This window comes from Lactuca serriola, chromosome 2 (genome assembly GCF_051521515.1).
Source record: "Lactuca serriola cultivar US96UC23 chromosome 2, Lser_US96UC23_V15, whole genome shotgun sequence".
In the NCBI taxonomy this organism is placed as follows: Eukaryota; Viridiplantae; Streptophyta; class Magnoliopsida; order Asterales; family Asteraceae; genus Lactuca; species Lactuca serriola.
In genome coordinates, this window is record NC_136409.1 from 147517074 (window position 1) to 147537188 (window position 20115).

A 20115-nucleotide genomic window follows, 5' to 3' on the forward strand; every position below is an offset into this window, starting at 1 on the left:
CTAATTCGAAACCCTAATGTTCGTATGAAAACTCAAAAATTGAAGAACTTTAAACCATCTTGGGCCTACATAAACCAAAAATCGGAGCTTTAATAAGTAAAAGGAGAAGACATCTTACCTTGAGAAGAGATTTAGAACAAAACACCAAAGAGTGAAGAAGTTGCTTGGGAGGTTCTCTTCTTGCTGCCGACGTGGGGAAGAGATGATAGAATGGTTTTAATTTTTGGGTTAAAACTTATACCCAACAATAAATAAAAATTATTATTATTATTATTATTATTATTACCGGAAAAACTGAAAATCGCGATTTTTTAAAAATGGGCTCGTCGAGTTTTTGGAATAAACTTCGACGAGTTTTTCTTTCTGTATGAAAAAAATATATATTTCTAATGAAAATCACAAAACACCCCACACTCAGCTTTGATAACCCTCCCAGCATCATTTAAGCAAAATTTGAAGATGAAGACTAAAAACACAACGAAAAACATAAAAAGAAAATAAATAAAATACTACAAGAAAAAGAAAACAAACTCAATTGTCGGGTTGCCTCCCGCAAGCGCTTCTTTTTGTGCGAGTCTTTAGCTGGACTCTCAACTTAATAAACTTCCAATAAACTCAATGCCAATCCATCTGTTGCATTGAATATCTTCTTTGGTGGACCAATTTGTAAAATTTGGCTCTTTGCTTCGAAAATTGGCCAAACGAGTTTTAATTCATGTAACCCAAGAATCTTGACAAGGGTTGGAACCGGTCGGGTACTAATCAGAAACGGATCGTGCTTTAGAACTTTCTCCAAAGTTGGAGTCGTCGCCCCATGCTTCGAATCACAATCTAGGAAAATAAGGGGCCACGTCGTGGTAATAGTCAAACCACAACTTGGTTCCTGCAACTCAGTTTGCTCTTGTTCTTCATCTGACCCTTCTGCTAGCAATCTTTCCAGCTCCTCCAAATCTTTTTCTGGATTAAATTCTTCATCTTGTAGATCTAGCTCTTGTAACTCAGATTGCTCTGGTTTATTAGGCAAGATGTTATCTAACCATCTTCCCAATTTCATCAAATCCTCATCTGAGTCATATTCCTCATCTTCTTCCTCAATTTCCTGTACTACTTCCTCAAGAAAAGCATCAAAAGCATCGAGATTTGGAAAATACATAATATGATAATAAAAAATTAAAACATAAAACGTGTAACTTTATATGAGATTAATATCACACAAAGGATCGATAACACTAGCAAATAAAATTAACTATTAGAACCGTTCCCCGGCAACGGCACAAAAAAACTTGATGTGTGTGAAACGAACTAGTTTTAATCCTAACAAACTCAAATGTAAACAAGCACACGCAGGCAGTGTACCTATTGATAGTAGTTTAGTTTAAGCAAGTAGGGTATCGAACACAGAGAACGGTAACAATCAAATTAAATACTAGTATTACCTAATTAAAAACAATTAATAAAAGAGGGGGTTTTCTCTAGTTTTTCAAGACTAGAAACTTAATCAAGTACTTTAAAACTCAAACAAAGACAATTAACAACTAAGAAGAATAACAAAGGACAAGTAGATTCAATGATAAAAAGAGACTTATGCTTAGATTCGATTCACTTATTCTTATGGTTGATTTCGTGGCAGGTGCAATGAATTAATATGTCAATGGTTACCGATTCCTAATGTGATTGGGTTCATGTTCATTATTACCAATCCTTTAGTAGACAAGTTAATTCAAACAGTGATCAAGTGATTAAATTAACAAGTTTCCTAGTGTTCAGTTCGTATCAAGTAAGACTTATAATAATAATAAAACAAATTGGTTTAATTCAATCAATTCATGTATGGTTGTTCATCACACATGCTCACACATTGATTTACATATTTTATAGTTAACCCTAGTTTCATATTCACTATTCCTAGGCATACAATCTTATATTCATAAAACTATATGAATCAAGTAATCAAGAAGATATTCATGCAACTGAATCACTTATTTGTTAACTAAAAACATTTATCATCAATACATAAGGATCTTTAATAAGCTTAACAAGATGAATAACCAAATTAATATCAATTCAACCACTCAATCAAACCATGTTCATAAGATTATCTCATCCAAACAGAAGTAAAAAGCTTTTAGCTCATATCTAAAGCAAGTAATAACCTAAAATCAAAATCTAATGATTCAAACATGGTTCAAAACAAAGATTAAGAAAAGAAGAATGATTATTTGCCTTTGATTCTCTTTGAAATTGTCTCTTATGTTGAAATCTCGAAAATAGCAGCTCCAAGAACCCTTCTGATCTTCAAAAGTCCCAGCTAGCCTCCAGCAAAAGTTTTGTTTTCGGGCCTATAAGTTATCTATTTATAGTTTCCAAAAATCGACCCAACTCGTCGAGTTTTTGAGAATAACTCGACGAGTTTCTTTAATAATTCGTGCGTTCAGCGTGTACGGCAATGCATCCTTAAATCTAGAATATTCTAATAAACTCGTCGAGTTTATGCTAAAAACTCGTCGAGTTTCTTCTTTTATTTAGCTTCTTCCTTTAATCCTTGATCTCCAAGATTCCAATCACTCAATCCTCTTCCTTTTTCATCCAAGCATGTCTTTTATTGCTGAAATTGAAATATTAAGCTAATTAAGTACCTTTTGTCCATAAAATGATATAAAATCAACAATAATTAATAAAATAATGAATGATTTCTATGACTAAATAAGCCCATATCACTACTGGTGTTGCTCCAGGAATTAAGTCGATCCGAAATTCGACATGCCTGTGAGGAGGTAGACTGGGTAATTCCTCTGGAAACACTTCGGGATAGTCTTGAACCACCGGGATCTCTTTGAGTTGCTTAGCTTCAGGTTCTCTTTCTATCACATGGACCTTGAATGCAATACAATCCTTCCTCAGCTACTTGTGAATCTTCAGGCTTGACACAATGTTTAAATTTCTTCCTGGCTTCTCATCGTGTATGATAAGGGTTTCGTCATTGGGGAGAGGTACCCTAACGACTTTCTCATAACAACCAATGTCAGCTCTATTCTTGGATAACCAATCCATTTGTACCATTACATCAAAACTACCCAGCTCTATGGGAATTAGGTCAATCCTAAAGAGTTTATTAGCTAAGTTCAAAGTACAACCTAGACTTATTTCATTAGCCCTAATTTCATACCCATCAGCAAGTTCAATAGCATAAGTATTCCTCATCTTCCTTGATTTCAAGTTGATTAATGGTCTAAATGCTAAAGAAACGAAACTCCTATCTGCTCCCACATCGAATATTACTGATGCAATATGATTGTTTAGGAGAAACATACCTGTTATCACTTCAATGTTCTTACGAGCTTCTTCTACACCAATCACAAAGGCTACACCTCTTGGCCGCCCACCTTGATTTCCTTGGAAATTTTGCCTAGCTTGAACTTGTCCATTGTTACCAGGCCCCTTATTTATTTTGGGGCAAGCGTTTACGGAGGTGATCAGTACTCCCGCACTCGTAACATGCCCTTTTTCCATCCTTATTCAGCTTACAATACTTCGGGTAATGGCCTGTCTGATTACAGTTTTGGCACACAGGGCAAGCTCCCTTGTGATGGAAGTTACACTTGTTGCACTTCAGATGCGGTCCTATGTACTACTTTCGCTCCTGCATTCCCATGACTTTCTTTTCCCGAGTATTCACTGGTTCTTGCTCCTGGGCTCTTACCATAAAGTTTCTTGAGACTTTCTGCTTCCTCCCTGACTTGCCTCCATACTTCTTCTCTCCTTGATCTGCTGGCTTCCTCTTGCTACTAGAGTTTTCCTTTGTCGATGCCCCCGTTCTTATCACATCATTGGTTAGTCGATTTTCTAGACTTACTGCACTTTGAATGGTATTTGGGTTTGCTGAATTAACCATTCCTCGAATTTCTTGTGCCAGACCCCAGATGTAACGATCTATCCGTTTCTCCTTAGGAGTAACCATGTGAGGTACCAGTTTTGCTAGTTCATGAAATCGGACTGTGTACTTCTCTATTTGCGTTCCAACCATTGAATGGTTCCAAAACTCAGATTCAATCTTCTGAATTTCATCCTTGGAACAATACTCCTCTATTAGTAGCTTCTTCAGGTCTTCCCAAGTTAGCTGATATGCCGCTGCACGGCCTCGGGTTGGCACTAGAGTATTCCACCAGGTCAATGCCCTATCCTGGAGTAGACAAGTTGCATACTCAACTTTTTTGCACTCAAGGCATTTGCTAATGTGAAGGACCAACTCCATGCTGTCAATCTATTTCAACAACCCGACCGTACCTTCCTTTCCATGGAATTCCTTAGGTTTACAGGCCATAAAGGACTTGTAGTTGCATTCTCTTTCATTGTTTCCCCGGTTTCCTCCACTACTTCCTTGGTTAGCATTAAGTCCCACAGTTACTTGAGTAACAATGTTTGGGATTGCTATCATGAGTTGTTGTGCTACAATTTGAGCAACATCGGGTGTTTCGTTCTGTGGGCGCCCGCGATTAGGCCTTCCTGACATGGTTCTAAGACATAAGAGAAGAAATGCGTATAAATATATAAAATAAGGTATAATATTTAGGTCACTACTAATTTTCAAAACCATAAGTGTTGTCAAATTAATGGTTTGCATTAATACTATGCATATAGATTTGAGAAAGGAAAGAAAAAGAAAAATCTTTTTATTCAACCATTGACTGAGTAAATTCTAGGATTTGACCTCATAGTAAAAGTTTTCAAACATAAAAATAAACTTCTTCGTTACCATTTGAAGTAATCTTAAAACCAAAACAATACATCAATCCCAAAATAAAGTTTTAATGTTTTTCCCAAAAGACAACCTACACTAGTTTTCAATAAATGATAAAATAAGATAGTGAAATCAGAACCAAATATGAATCGCTATCCCAACAAGAAACATCGACACCACAAGCAGTAACAGCCCTCCAAACACATAATATGTCGTCATCGCATGACCTGCCACTCGTCTAGCAGCACTAGCAGTATCAGCAGCCTCCATCGAATGCTAAAACAGGATTTCCATCCTTGTCATCACTTCATCCAAAACCTCATGATGCCCAGCTATCACAGTGAGACTGTGACGTAGGTCCGCTGCCATCCACTGCATTCTTTGGGACTTCTCTGGGGTCATACATGACTGTCTGACAAGTATTCCTATGACTCGCTGTGGTGGGGGTGCTCTCGGTCCTGTCATGCTAGGTCCTACCCTACTGGGTCCTGCCATGCCAAGTCCTGATGTACTGGTTTCTATCCTTCCCGGGATAGGAACACTCTTCCTTTCCATCCTCCGAATACGAAGCCCATAAAGTGGTGGTTGTGGCAACACCGATGCAAGCGATGCCTCGCGTTACTGACTCAGGGCGTTGTCGTTGCTAATCTCCAGCGAGTCTCCCGTGTCTTCCATGTCTTCTGAGGGCTCTTCTTCCACTGAGGCGAGGGGATCACGTCGAGGGATAACAGTGACATAGCCGGATTCATCAGTTGAGGCGGTAGCGCGAGAGGATGACGATGTCGACATAGTGGACTGAGACATAGTTTCAATGAGATATGAAATAAATGACAATGCATGCCTATAATATGCAATGCTTACACACACCAAAATTACCCTTTTTGTATTTTTGAAATAAAGTTTTCTCAAAATTTTGGTTGAACATATTCCTGTTATAATTAGTTCCAGCTTTGTATAAATCTTTCCTTAATTAAACATAGGTGATCAGGCTATGTTTAATTGAGGTCCAACAATACAACTCCCGACCTAATTATATTAGTAATATGTTTGATGTAAAAAGAATATTTATAAGTTTTGGTTATAGGTTGTGTTTTCTTAGATGAAAACTGATGTTCTCTATAACTTTAGCACTGATACCATTTCTATCACACCCCGCTAAAGTGGAAACACATGATATGACAACGATAAATGTTTCATTGCAAAAGATAAAGATACATCACCATAGTAATATTTAAAAGTTTACAACCCATAGTTTAAACAAAACAAATTACAAGTTTTCCAAAATGACATTGTTCAAAATATAACTTCATAAAATAACTTCCACATGATGCAACATGCTCTATGATGATGGATCTTTATATCCACTTACTAATTGTTTCCTGAAAAAGCATGTAAAACGAGTGTCAACTATGAAAATAGTTGGTGAGTTCACAAGTTTATAAAATCAAGATTTGGTATAAAACTTTCCATAAATACAAGTACATTGCTTTAATGAGAAACCAAGTTCATTGTTATAATGAGAAACAAAGTTGATTGCTATAATTGATAAACGAATTTATTGCCATAATAAATAACATGTTTGTATGTGTATGAGCAAACAATGAGTTCTCAACCAAGCCTATGACTGAAGCCCTATCAAGATCTATGCTTATCGTTCCATAGATTATATGGTATCGTGCACTCCAGCAATCGGGCGAGTTAGGAGTTGTCAATTCCTAATAGCGTTATCCACAATGACCATTGGCTCAAAGAGTTAGTGGTTAGAGAAAAGTGTAAGGGAAGGGCCTTAAGAAGATAAGTTCTCATGTTCCGTGTTGCATAGACATACATAAAGAGATATAGCAGTAAAATTGCAATCATGTTTGATACAAATCAATTTAAATACAATGAACAAATAATAGTTTTTCGGGACATGCTTTTCCACCCCAAAACATAAAAACTAAAAATAGGGGAGTGCGTGAATACTCACAATGTTTCAAGTAGGTACAAGTGGTGCCTCGGAATACACCAACGCCTTACTACCGGGATCCTACGACATCAAACGCACACTAGTGAGTTTCTATGTCGAAATCTAATGCCAATATACTAAACTCTACATATAGAGAAATGCCAATTTTTTTTGTTCAAATATTAGTTATATATTAATTGGTTACAATTTTCCTGAAATTATGAAATTTATAACTCATATGATTAAGACAAATTTTGGATATTACTTTTCCATAAATTTCTTTTGTAATACTAATTGAGGGTATTTAAACACATTTAAAGGTGTTTTAAACTCCTAAAAATGTAAAATTTTATCAAATAGTTTCCAAAAAATTTCAAACCTTTTATTTTCATTCTAAATACAGTAGAAGTCTTCCAGAAAATTTTCCCTTGAATTTTTGATGTGATTAACTATTTTTCCAAATTTTTAAGCCTTCATAAAAATATAAATTCATGAAAAATAGCATCCAAAAGATAAACATTCTCAAACTTTTTATAATACTGTCATTAGACATACTTAAGCTGGGAAGAATATAAAAATGGTGTTCTAAAATGTTTAACCCAATTTTATGATTTTTGTGCATTTATTCTAATTAAAAATGCAATAAATAGAAAAAAGTTTCCAAAATTACGCAAACATTTTATATTACTTTTATTAACCATTATGAAGCTAGGAAAAATATAAAAATGGATTTCTAAACTGTTTAACCCGATTTTATTATTTTTGTGCATTTATTGTAATAAAAAATGAAATAAATAGCAAACAGTTTCCAAAATTACCAAAACTTTTTATGTTACTGTAGCTAAATATTATTAATCTGGAAAAAATATACAAATAGATTTCTAAACTGTTTAACCCGATTTTACGAGTTTTGTGCATTTATTCTAATAAAAAATGAAATAAATAGCAAACAGTTTCCAAAATTATCCAAACTTTTTATATAACTGTTATTAAACATTATTAAGCTGGGAAAAATATAAAAATGGATTTCTAAACTGTTTAACCCGAATTTAAGATTTTTGTGCATTTGTTCTAATAAAAAAATGGGTTTAGGTGTATTAAATCTTGGGAAAATAGAAACAAAATAGCATACAGTATCGAAAAATCATACGAATTTGTATGTAGCCTCCTAATGTATTATAAGATGTTGTGGTAAATTTTGGTGACTTTTTGATTAGCAGAACTATTTTATTTGTTTTTAGTTCATTATAAATACAAATATTGGGGAAAAATAGGAATGCATTATGAAAACTTCTGAAAATATTTTTCTGGGTCTTGTACCACTAGTAGAACCTGCGAAAATTATCACATATCATTTTCACACTCTCTAAACTGGTTTTCGGATTTATTGGGACTAAAAAAAAATCAAAACCCATAGCAAACTGTAACGAAAATCGATGAAACTTAATGAGAGGTCATTATTAACCATAGCCGTCATCCAGGAATTTATCTAGGATTTATAGACCTCAGAAATTATTTTATATGATTTATGCCCTTGTTTTCTTGTAACAATTTTAATAAATCAAGGAAATGATAAAAACTTTCGGGATTTTCCATATATTCATATCATCTTACTGGAAATCTGGGGAAATTTTATTTCGAACTGAAAAGGACTTTTATATTTTTTTATAAATAAAATCATTTACATGCGCTATTAACAATGTACTTTGATCATCAAGCTCTTTAGCTTGGTGTTCATCACATGCATCATGGTTTGAAGACCATGCATGGAGATATGTTGGTCATAGTGATGTTTTCAAAGGAAATACTTGAATGCATAAGGCATATGAACCTTTATAATTTGTAAAAAAAATCTGTATTTTAAGGTTTGACATAGCTTTTGGTCCTTGGATTTTACCATTAAACAACATGCATGTTGTTTTTGGGTGAAACCATACCACCATCATCATCAAACTCGAAATTCATGGATATGTTCATGAATGTTCATAAAGAATGGTGTAGAAGAATGAGAAGTACAAGAAAAACCTTTAAAATAAGAAAGAAAAGTGAGGGAAGATGAAGGATTTTCATGATTACCTTGAAGAACAACCTTAGAAGATGAAGATTTGAAGGTTGAGAGGTGTTCTTGGCTAGAAAATTTCGTGGGTTTGGAAGAGGAAGAGAGAGTTTGAGTGTTGTAAAGAGTGGAGTGTGAGAGAGAGAATGAAGGGGAAGTTGAAGTGTAAGAATGAGTTTAATCATTGAAGATTTTGGGAATAGATAGCATGGGAGAGAAAGGGTGAAAGATTTTATGAGTATAAGAGAGGCCCTCTCTCTCTTAATTCAAATTAAATAAATTTCCCTTCAATTTTTATAAAACCTAAATTTTTATAAAAATGTTTCTTTAAGTAATTCTTGATTTATTTAAGAATTTTTGATTTTAGCTAATAAATTATGATTAATGTTTGATTATTAAATTTTTATTTCTTTGATTATATCCCATAATTTGATTATTTAAATTTGATATTAGGAGGTTCAAAACAAATCTTATAGAGTTTTTAGGTTTTAAAGTTTATAAATTTTGATTTTTGAGCTCTTTAGTGCTTTTGGAACTTTGTTAGATATTCACCATCATATTGAAATGAAATTTGAATATTTTAATTTATTTTTAGTGTTTTATACCCTTTTTCAATTGTAACAAATGTTTGGAGTTTATTCTAATTCGTGTATTGGCATTTCCTACAGTAGCTAGACAACTTACTAGTATCGTAATAGTCAAGTATATTAGTCCTAGATTTTAGTTGGTTCCTAGTTTATGCAAGATTTTGACCTAATTTATACTACTAGGCCATGGCATGTTATGCATATATGGTTTTTAAAAAAAGATGCATGAGTCCGAGAATGACCTGAATTTGACAGTTGTCACACTAGAGCATCCAGATTTTTGGGAGGCCGAAAAGAGAGGGGTATGAGGCCTTTTTAGTGGTGCTTTACGAGCTATAGGTTCGAGCGTTGTGCGGATGAAGAGCGATTTCAAGCATGAAATCAAATTAAGTAGGAAAGAATTGTAACATCTCGGAATTCAGGTATTACTCTTTGAACCTTTTCTTTCCGCAAGTTGTCAAAATTAGTCCTCGAAAAGAATGTAGGGCATTTGAGTACGTTGGGCGTAATGGAGAGTACAATGTGTGTACTCATGAGCGTGTTCTTGATGCGGAGGCTACCCAGTACGCTGGGCGTACCATAGTGTACGTTGGGCGTATAAGGATCAGATTGAAACCCTAATTGTGGGGGTGAGCCCTATATAAGGAGCATTATGGCCTCACTTTTAGCTACCATTTCCAGAGAGCAAAACCCTAAAAGGTCCCTAACCCTCGTTCTAGAGGTTGTGTGTGTGTGTGTGTGTGGTTGGGATTGAAAGTGTTCTTGTGTGCTTTTGAAGAGAATAAGGTGCCTTGAAGAAGCTAGAGTTGGAGTGCAAGCCTTGGATCTGAGCTTTTGTAAGGTTGGAGCATCATTTGGAGGTAAAAAACTCAAAGCTTTCTCAATCTTTTTAATTTTTGCATGATGGACCATTTCTAGGGTTTTTGTCCCAAAAGTTAACGGCTTTGTGAGTTGATGAGCCCTATGAACCGAGATATGTCCATTGCTAGTGTATTTCGTGTTAAAAGGTCATAAAATCCAATCTTGGTCATTAAGAATTAACCATGCATGGGATATGAGCTTAAGGAAGAAAAAGGATGAAGGTTTTGATTGTTTGAATCCAAACCAGCCATGCATAGGCAAAACGTCTTCGACTTTATGGGTTAAGAGATTGTAGGGGGTTCAGATCTGTATTTTGAGCCAAGGTCTTAACTAATTAAGACCATAAGTGAGATAAGAGTGAAACTGGGACGTACATTAAGTGTAAATCCCAATACGTGGGGCGTAGGGGTCAAGTAGCCTGATAGCTACGTAGCGATCGAGTACGCCCAACGTAAGGAGCTGGTACGTGCAGCGTACTCACAAGAGTTGACTTTCGTTAACTTTTAGGGTTCGGTCAACAAATGGACTTTTGGACTCATGGAGGGGTAAAATGGTCTTTTAACCTTTTGTGAGAGCATATGAAGGGAATAGTATAGCATTTGATAGCCATTATTAATTAGAGGTAATTTTTGTATGTGATTAGGCGGAGGCTAGATCAGTGTTTCGAGTTTGAGATCATCCGAGTTTACCTGAGCTGAGTCTTCTGCCTATACGTTACCTAGAGTGGTATTTATGTGTGACCGGAAGGTCTTATGTGCTTACTTGAGTTATGCATCTTGTCTATATGATATTATGCTATGAGTTATTTAGACCGGACCGGAAGGTCCAACGATTTATGAGGCCGGAAGGCTCAACCAGACCGGACCGGAAGGTCCAATGATTTTTGAGGCCGGAAGGCTCAACCAGACTGAACCAGAGGGTCCAACGAGCTAGATCGGAACTAAGGGTCCAACCAGCTGCAGGACCGGAAGGTCATCAAGGGTAGGACCGGAAGGTCTACCAGAGTTGTGGAGCCAGAAGTTCCACTGAGACACATTGAATGAAAAGTCTCGTAGAGCCATAGCCTCGACTGGATAGTTATATGTATGTGGTATTTTGGGGAACTCACTAAGCTTCATGCTTACCGTGTTATGTGTTATGTGTTTCAGGTTTCACAGGATCGCGGGACGACACCGACATGATTGTACACAAACACAGTTGGGATGGAGCTATGTTTATGGATCCTGGATTTGATATAATGTTTTGAAAACTTTGTTGACTATTAAATGGTGTTTTATTTAAAATGACATTTGTTTTATGAAAATATAAATGAAAACTTTGGTTTGAAAATTTACGGTGTTACAATAGGTTTACATTACAGTTTACGATAACTGTTGGTGTAGCCAGTCACACTTACTTTTACAGGTTTTTAACAAGGAAATACATACACATAGCATTGGTTTATAAATAGAACAATTTTATGGGATTAAAACTACTTTTGATATACAGCAGAAAATATTGGATTTTTTGGAATGGTTTTACATATTCAAAGAACTGAAAACAAGCTTTCAAACATAAATACTTATGCACTCACTCAACTTTATGTTGATACTCACTTTTCAAATTACTTGTATTCTCAGGAATCAGTAGACATGTACTCCCCGAGCTTTTGAGAAGACGAAGTCGTGTTGAGTCATGTCTTCTATCTTTTGTATCAACTGTTTTGGTGTCAATATATAGTAATTGAACACATGTAAATATTTATAATTTTAAATATAATGGTTGTTTGTACTTTGATTACTATATTGCATGTATTGTGATACTACAAATGAAGCCATCCACCCCCGGACGTTTCCGCCGTCTGGTGCGGGGGTGTGACAGATTGGTATCAGAGCATTGTACATAGTGAACTCAGTATATCAATTCATAAAAGATATACAAACTATAAATACATTGGGGCTAATAGTTATGACTACAAGTATACTTTTAAAAATTTATTTATTTTTACTAGAAGTATACTAATACTTATACATTTTCACAATCATAACAACTTAGAAGTATTTGGATGTTGGACATTGTTGTTAAACTTGGGCATTTATGTAATCATATATGGGATTAATATAGCCTGATCAACTATATTGGTTTGAGATACGACCAACATGTGTTTGGGAGTGATGGAAGTGTTGCAGCAAGTCTAAAACTTACCAACAACTTATACAGAAGAACTTTAGAACAGAACATAAAGTAAATATACTATAGGAGTATTTTAGGCACTATATACTAATAACAATTATGTGAAAACAAAAGAACTATTATTGGTAAAGCTATAAATATTAAGTGTATAATATAGTTATATATAATTAAAGTTATATAGACTTAGAATATGTGATCTAGCTTCATTTCCTGTTCTTTGTTTGGTTTTGGATTTAGAGTAGGATCATTTAATCAAAAGTCGAATATATCCAAGTTATACATAATTAGTATACACTTTGTAGCTATAGAAGTACCTAAAACAAATCATGCCATACAAAATTCATTATCTGTTAACTGTAAGTGTCTCTTGTAGAAACTTTTATTTGCTTATTACTTGTACTAATTATACTAGGTATTTCTTATTCTTGCGTAGATAACAATGGCCGGATTTCATATTACCAGAGACTCATAGTTTCCGAATCAAGGTAACAAAGGGTGGATAGAAGAGGATCCTGAAGAACTTGTATATGAGGAAAAAGAAGAAGAACCGATGGAAGAATAGGAAGATGAAGGTTCAGAGGGTAACGACACAGAACCCACGGTGTACAATCCCCCACCAGCCATCGCACCTCCCATAGCTAGGCCAGGATTTCCAGGGTCAACGTCAGTTTGGGAAGAGCACATCTACCACTGGAGCCGACGACATGGCCAACGCCCACATTATGGAATGTGCCGAGATTTCTACAATCTCCATAACGGAGGTTTAGCTGACAGGGCTCTTCTTGTGATTGTACATCATGTAGCTCGTCGGTCCAAGCAGGCAAGAGTTTCAATAAATCGGATGATGGAAATCAATTCGATAGTACAAAGAAGAGGATCCGAAAGAACTTATAGATGAGGAAGAAGAAGAGGAACCGATGGTAGAATAGGAAGATGAAGATTCATAGGGGACCGACACAGAACCCACAGTGTATAATCCCCCACCAACCATCCCCCCTTCCGTTGTTAGGCCAGGATTTCAAGGGCCAACGCTAGTTTGGGGAGAGCACATATACCACTGGAGCCGACAGCAGGGTCAGTGCCCACCTTATGGGATGTGCTGAGATTTCTACAATCTCCATAACAGAGGTTCAGCCGACAAGGCTCTTCTTGTCATTGTACATCATATAGTTCACCAATCCAAGTAGGCGAGAGTTTCAATAAATCAAATCATGGAAGTCAATGCGACGGTACAAATCAATGTTGCAGATATCCGTCATTTAGACGGAATTCATGATGACACCCCAGCCCACACCGAAGCACTCCAAACCCAGTTAAATGCAGCCCTAACTGAAATAAGAGAGTTACGGGAGCATCAATCTACCCTAGAAAGGCGAAAAATGGTAGCCAAACACCAAGGAGCTGAGTCTAGTACTCAGCGCAGTGCACGTCACAAGTAGTGTTCGCACTACTTCCAATTTTGTGTATGTTAGGCCTTTAGGAAGGTATAATTTTCCAAACAATATCATGTATCCAATGTATATATATATATATATATATATATATATATATATATATATATATATATATATATGGAAGTATTTGAATTTCGTTTTACTTCATCTTGTATTTAACCGGAATTCATAAGTTTATCGTATGATAACTTGAATACAAGATCCATATTGAACTAAGTGTTTTAGTTTTGAGATATCAAATTCATATTCATTCTTGATATCTTAAAATCGTTTCATCTTTTAATTCGTATAGTAAAAGATGCCTCCTCGGAGAAACCCAAGGCACAACAATAATAATGCAGTGCCAACTTCACCTCCACTACCACCACCTCAATTTAACGCTGCCATGTTTCAGGCGGTAGTCACCGCAGCTGTCGCAGCTGCTATGTCCCATATAAACACCCCTGTTGCAATTAGGTCAGGGAGTGGAGCACACCCCTCCAATCAGGGTGAGAGTCACGGGCACCATCGGGAGTGTACCTATAAAGACTTTACTAACGCAAAACCTAGGACCTTCAACGGGACTGGATGAGTTATGGTGCTACAACAATGGATTCAAAAGACAGAGGCAGTTTTCGAAATCTGTTCCTGCCCGGAGGGTAGTAAACTTAAATTGGCTGCTTGTACCTTTATTGATAGAGCCCTGTCATGGTGGAACGGCCATGTTAAGGCCTTGACATTAGTGGTAGCAAACTCAATAAGTTGGGAGAACTGGAAGAAGATGCTAACGTTGGAATACTTTCTACATGGTAAAATTCAGAAGCTCGAGGAAGTGTTGTGGGGTCTTACTATTGTTGGTTCCGACATAACAACCTACACACATTGACTTTGTGACTTAGCAATCCTATGTCCAAAAATGTTTGCTCTGGAGAGAAAAAAGATCGATAGACACATCTGGGGGCTATCGCCCCAGATTCAGAAAAGTGTTATTGCGTCTAGGCATGTTACTTTTAACAGTGCCAAAGAGCTGGCTCAGTCAAAAATCCATGGTTGCTGCTCCAGAACAAGCCAAGGGAAACAACAATAACAACAGTAACAACAACAACAGAAAGAAGAAAAGTTGGAAAAAAAGGAAGGGCCAATCTTCTCAAGAACCCTCGATGAAGCAACAATTAGTGGCAGTTGTAACGCCCCGGGTTTTCTCGGTACGTTTGGTTATTTTAATTTAATTATCCTTGTAACCTTGGGTTAATTTATTTAACCAATGTCTGATTTCTTATGTTATTGGACTCTTTTGATCATCTTGTAAACTCCATTTATTGAATTCCATGGGCTATGGGCCTATTTGAAAAGTCCATCTAGTTAATAGTACTTAATGTGTAAATTGAATCATTTGGAACACACACAAGGAAAAAACTCTAAACCCTCCCTTTCTCTCAAAAATCGTCCCTCTCTCTCTCTTTGGGATCAAGAGCAGCCAAGGGGCTGTTTGGAGCTTAATTCTTGTTCATTTCCAGCCTTGATTCGTATTGGTATGAACCTCCTTATCCTTTCTTACAACTTGATTCATAACCTTGTTCTACTTTTATGATTTCCTCTTCACCTCTTCTCCTTCTTATTTTATTTGTAATTGTATGTTATAAATCATCTCAAGATCCTATCTTCACCCCATATATGGTGGATGATGGATCTAGGGGATTACACGTGGCAAAAGATCATGGAAACCCTAAAAGGGAGAATGATGATTTTATGTGCTTATGTTTATTTTCATGTTGATTATTATTACATCCTTGTGGCTAAATGAAATCCTAATTATCCCTAACACTTTTTAGTACCACCATTATCATGGGGACTGAATTGGGATGACGAACACATCTTAAAATGTGTTTCAAAAGAAGAAGGATGGATAAGCCAAAAAGGAATCACGGGTGGCTACGATTCTGTTTTCCATCAGATCTGTAGTCATTTTGTAAAAATAATATCTGGAGCTCTAGAACTCAAACGGACCCCAAACCAGTTCCAAAAGTTCACAAATTGAGTTGGCTAACTTTCTTAAGAAGGCCAACCTCACTGATAACGGCTTTATCTATGTCAAAGAATGGCATCTTTTCTGTTCGGTCTGATCCGGGTCTGTTCTGATATGTCATTTTGTTTTCATCATTTCTAAGGCTTGGAAAAGGATCCAGAGTGATTCCAAGTTTCTATATGTTCCTTATATTATGAATTTATTATCTGGAGAATATGGGGTGTTATTTCCAATTATAAATTGGTTATAATGGATCCACACTCCAGGTAAGTGGGCAGTCACCAGTTTTTGCTAGTGCTGTGATTGTCCACAATGTGAATTTTATACCTGGAGTTTGAGAGATTATTTTCATTCAATTCCAACTCTGAGACTTTTACTTGTATGTCCTTTACTTCTCTTAATTTTCTTTTGGACGAATTCTACTCACAAATTGGGTAGAATTGGCCAACATCACTTGACTGTATTGTTGGAGACAGAAGTGATACACCATTTTGTAAAATTCATATTTAATTCATCTTTTGGAGTTAGAATGAGTTCTTTATAGTTATGGAATCCTGAACAATCATAGTTTCTTATAAAATTTAGTTAAAGCTATGTTTCTGTTTTAGATTTTGGAGTAAATCCGTTTTGAACAGCAGGTCTGTTTCAGAGACCTTGCTGTGATTACTCTTTTCTCAACTCATAGCTTCATTACTTCTCCTTTCTAACCTTTAGTCCTTCTTAGGTGAGGTTTTGAAGTTTGCTCAAGCTTGGTAGCATTATTTGATTGTTAGCCATCCTTAATACTCACTCAAGGTGAGTTCTCTCACACCGTTGTATTGATGATTGTGTTTGCTTGTTAGCTCGTGTGTGATTATTTGAATTTATTATAAAAGCATGCTATATAAGTATTGTTTTAATTCGTACATGTGCACTGTATGTAACTAATTATGGATATGGGGACACCACCAAAGGATACGGATTTACCGGTGCGGTGGGTAGGTAAGATCACCAACGTAATACTCTTCGTGAGGTGCGGTGATTAGGGCCAAATGATACGGGATCTTCCCGGTGCGGTTCAAACCTACAAGTCCTTCTCGTAATATAGACATTGATTCGTTCTTTGCCTTTATCATTATAATTGGAAAATGGATTAGGGCTAGTAAATATGAATGTTAGTACAATGTCTGTGTTTGAATTCACTAAGCTTCGTGCTTACGTTTTTCTCTTATAACTTTTCAGGTGTTAAGATTAAAGAGGCTAAGGCTTGACATGGAGCATCGGGACATCGCTATTAGTTATTTTGTTGGGACCTTATTATTATTATTACTTCCGCACTTATTTTATATGGTTATTAAGTTGATGGATTATGTTATGACTATTTCAGTTGTTTTAATTTAATTTAAGATGGGTTTTAAAAGTTTAAAATTTTTGCAAAAAAAAAAAAAAAAAAAAAATTGGGTGTCACAAGTTGGTATCAGAGCCACAGTTTGAGGGAACTAGGCATTCTTGTGGATGTTCTAGACTCAAATTTGAGGCTCTATAATAGTTTATTCTCTTTTTAAAAGATTTTTCAAACTTTCTGAAGACTAGTAGTGAAAGATGTCGCGGTGTGCCAGTCGGCCAGCCAAGTAAGCCTTATTTCTTATGTTAAATGTTTATGTTAAATTGTTGACTATGAATCGGATTCTACTAGTCTTAAAATGCTAGATTACACACTTATTTAATGTTAACATGTGAGAGAGATGTAAAATTAACAGCTAGAGCGAGCTGGAAATTTTGAAACTAGACGCGATTGCGAAATTGGAACTTGTGTGGAAGATAGTAGAAGGGCCCCTACTATTTGAAACATCGGTGCCGGTTTCGGGTCGGGGCAAGGTTGAGAAATTTTCGGCAAACTGAGTGTTTTGTCTTCCTAGAAATATCTAGGCTGAATTGTTTCTAAGATTTTCCTTCTTTTGTGGATACCAATGGCTCCGCCTACTCGACTTAATCAGCTCCAAATGGAGCAAGTTAGGGATATTGTCGCTGAGGAATTCAATAACAATTTCAACGAACTAATCCCGGGTGTGACCAACGACATAATCAACCAATTCGGTGCTCTTCTGGATGAGCGCCTCGCGGCTATTCCCGGGGAAACGTTACTGTCTCTGCCCGTTCGGGATTCGGCATACTACTTCGAGAAGTTCAGCAAGTGTAGCCCTCCTCTTTGGAATGGTGAATCCGACCCAGTTGCTGCTAAGCATTGGGTGTCAGATGTTGAGGGCGCCTTCATGACTGTTGGGTGTCCGGACCAGTACAAAGTTGTGATCGCCATGAATCAGCTGCGAAAAAGGGGAAAGACATGGTGGAACACCATCACCGCTCTATTAAACGAGGAAGAAGTGAGGGCCATGTCTTGGGCCCAATTTGTGGAGAGGTTCGAGGCACAATATGTGCCCAAGGTGGAGCAGCAGCGGATGCAGCAAGAGTTCATGGCCTTACAGCAAACTACCGAGTCTGTTAGCGACCTGAACGCCAAGTTCTTAGAGATGCTATCTTTTTGTCCCTCATTTGCTGGGAACGAGGCCTGGTTGGTCAGCCAATACACTACCATTCTACGTACCGAGATTCGGGAATTCGTTAGCATGCAGGAGTTCCCGAATTTATCCGCGATCATGGATGCAGCAAGGAGGAGGGAAATCGAGTTGCAGACCCAGACCAAGAGGAAGGCCAATGACACCTCATCCAAGACATCCGGAGATGCCCAGAAAAAGCAAAAGCAGGGTGGTAAGTCAAGGTATGAGTACAGGCCGTCTTCAGGTCAGGGCGAGAAAAATCCGTTGATATGCTACAACTGTAAAAAGCCAGGGCATCATTGGAAGAATTGTAGGGCTCCCCCTGCGAGTGCAGTTCCTCAGATTACTTCTGTTGCTCCCGTCTGCTATCACTGCAACGAGACGGGACACAAGAAGCCCGAATGCCCGAAGTTGAAGGCTGGTAAAGGAAGCGGGGGTACAAATCCTGCAATTGCATCGTCTTCTAAGGGACCCACTATGGTGACACGAGGTCGTGCTCACCAGATGACTGCGGATGAGCCGGTGATTACCGCGACAGTGGCAGGTAAATTTCTTTTTTTTTTCTTTCTTTTCTCTCCTGCCATTATTTAATAAATGGTAGTTAGAATTGTTTACATGATCGCATGTGGTAAATCAGGCACTTATTTGCTAGATTCCGAGCCTGCTGTTGTTATGTTTGATAGCGGTGCTACCCATTCTTTTGTATCTCACACGTTTATTAATCGTTTGGGGCGTAGTATCGGAAAATTGGCTCACCTAATGGTTGTCGATGTTGTCGACAACCGCACTATTTATGTCACCGATGTTTATCGGGGTTACAATCTCGAGTTTTCTGGAGTTGAATTCCCCATTGATCTTATCCCTATTGCGATGCAAGAGCTCTGCGTTATCGTAGGCATGGATTGGCTTGATGCGTTTGATGCGGAAATCCACTATCGTAAGAAGCAAGTTCGTGTTCGAAACCCTAGAGGTGGAGAACTTATTATTCAGGGGGACATTCCCCGCCTGGCTATGGCTTCTTGCTCTTCTGCTATAGCACTAGATGACGTTCCTATCGTTTCCGACTTCAGTGATGTCTTTCCGGAGGAACTCCCTAGCTTCCCACCTATTCAGCAAGTGGAGTTTCGCATTGATTTGGTGCCAGGTGCGACTCCGGTAGCGAAATCTCCTTACCGCTTGGCACCACCTGAAATGAAAGAGCTCCAAGATCAACTTCAAGAACTAAGTGATAAAGGGTTTATACGGCTAAGCTGCTCGCCTTGGGGTGCTCCTATTCTCTTTGTGAAGAAGAAAGATGGATCCCAGCGAATGTGTATTGATTATAGGGAGCTAAACAAGCGCACGATAAAGAATAGGTACCCGTTGCCACGTATTGACGATCTTTTCGATCAGCTTTAGGGAGCATCTTGGTTTTCCAAGATTGATTTACGTTACGGTTAGCATCAGATGTGGGTTCGTGAAGAAGACATTGAGAAAACAGCATTCCCTACTCACCCTCTGACATTGAGAAAACAGTATTAAGGTCGATTAAGCCAAGGTTAATGCGGTTAAAAAATGGAAGGTTCGAAAAACACCTTCTGAAATTCGCAGTTTCTTGGGTTTAGCCGGTTATTACCGGAGGTTCATTGAAAATTTCTCTAAAATCGCCTTACCACTCACCCGATTGACCAAGAAATCAATGAATTTCGTTTGGGGCCCGGAGAAGCAGCTGGCATTTGATGAGTTAAGGAAACGATTGTGTGAAGCTCCGATTTTGG

The 20115-nt window shown here is 37.2% G+C and overlaps 1 protein-coding gene across 1 annotated transcript; it reads left to right on the forward strand.

Moving 5' to 3' along the window:
* Positions 1-17770: 17770 nt before the first annotated feature.
* On the forward strand, positions 17771-19879 carry LOC145089640 (uncharacterized). Its single transcript, XM_079028054.1, has 3 exons — positions 17771-18902; positions 18996-19474; positions 19805-19879. Exons 1-3 carry the CDS (start codon positions 17771-17773, stop codon positions 19877-19879), a joined length of 1686 nt encoding a protein of 561 aa, XP_078884180.1.
* Positions 19880-20115: the final 236 nt, after the last annotated feature.

Coding starts and splice junctions, on each gene's coding strand:
- LOC145089640 (XM_079028054.1), top strand. CDS start 17,771: ATGGCTCCGCCTACTCGACTTAATCAGCTCCAAATGGAGCAAGTTAGG. Junction 18,903..18,995: donor GATTACCGCGACAGTGGCAG/GTAAATTTCTTT, acceptor GTGGTAAATCAG/GCACTTATTTGCTAGATTCC. Junction 19,475..19,804: donor GCTTCCCACCTATTCAGCAA/GTGGAGTTTCGC, acceptor GGTTAGCATCAG/ATGTGGGTTCGTGAAGAAGA.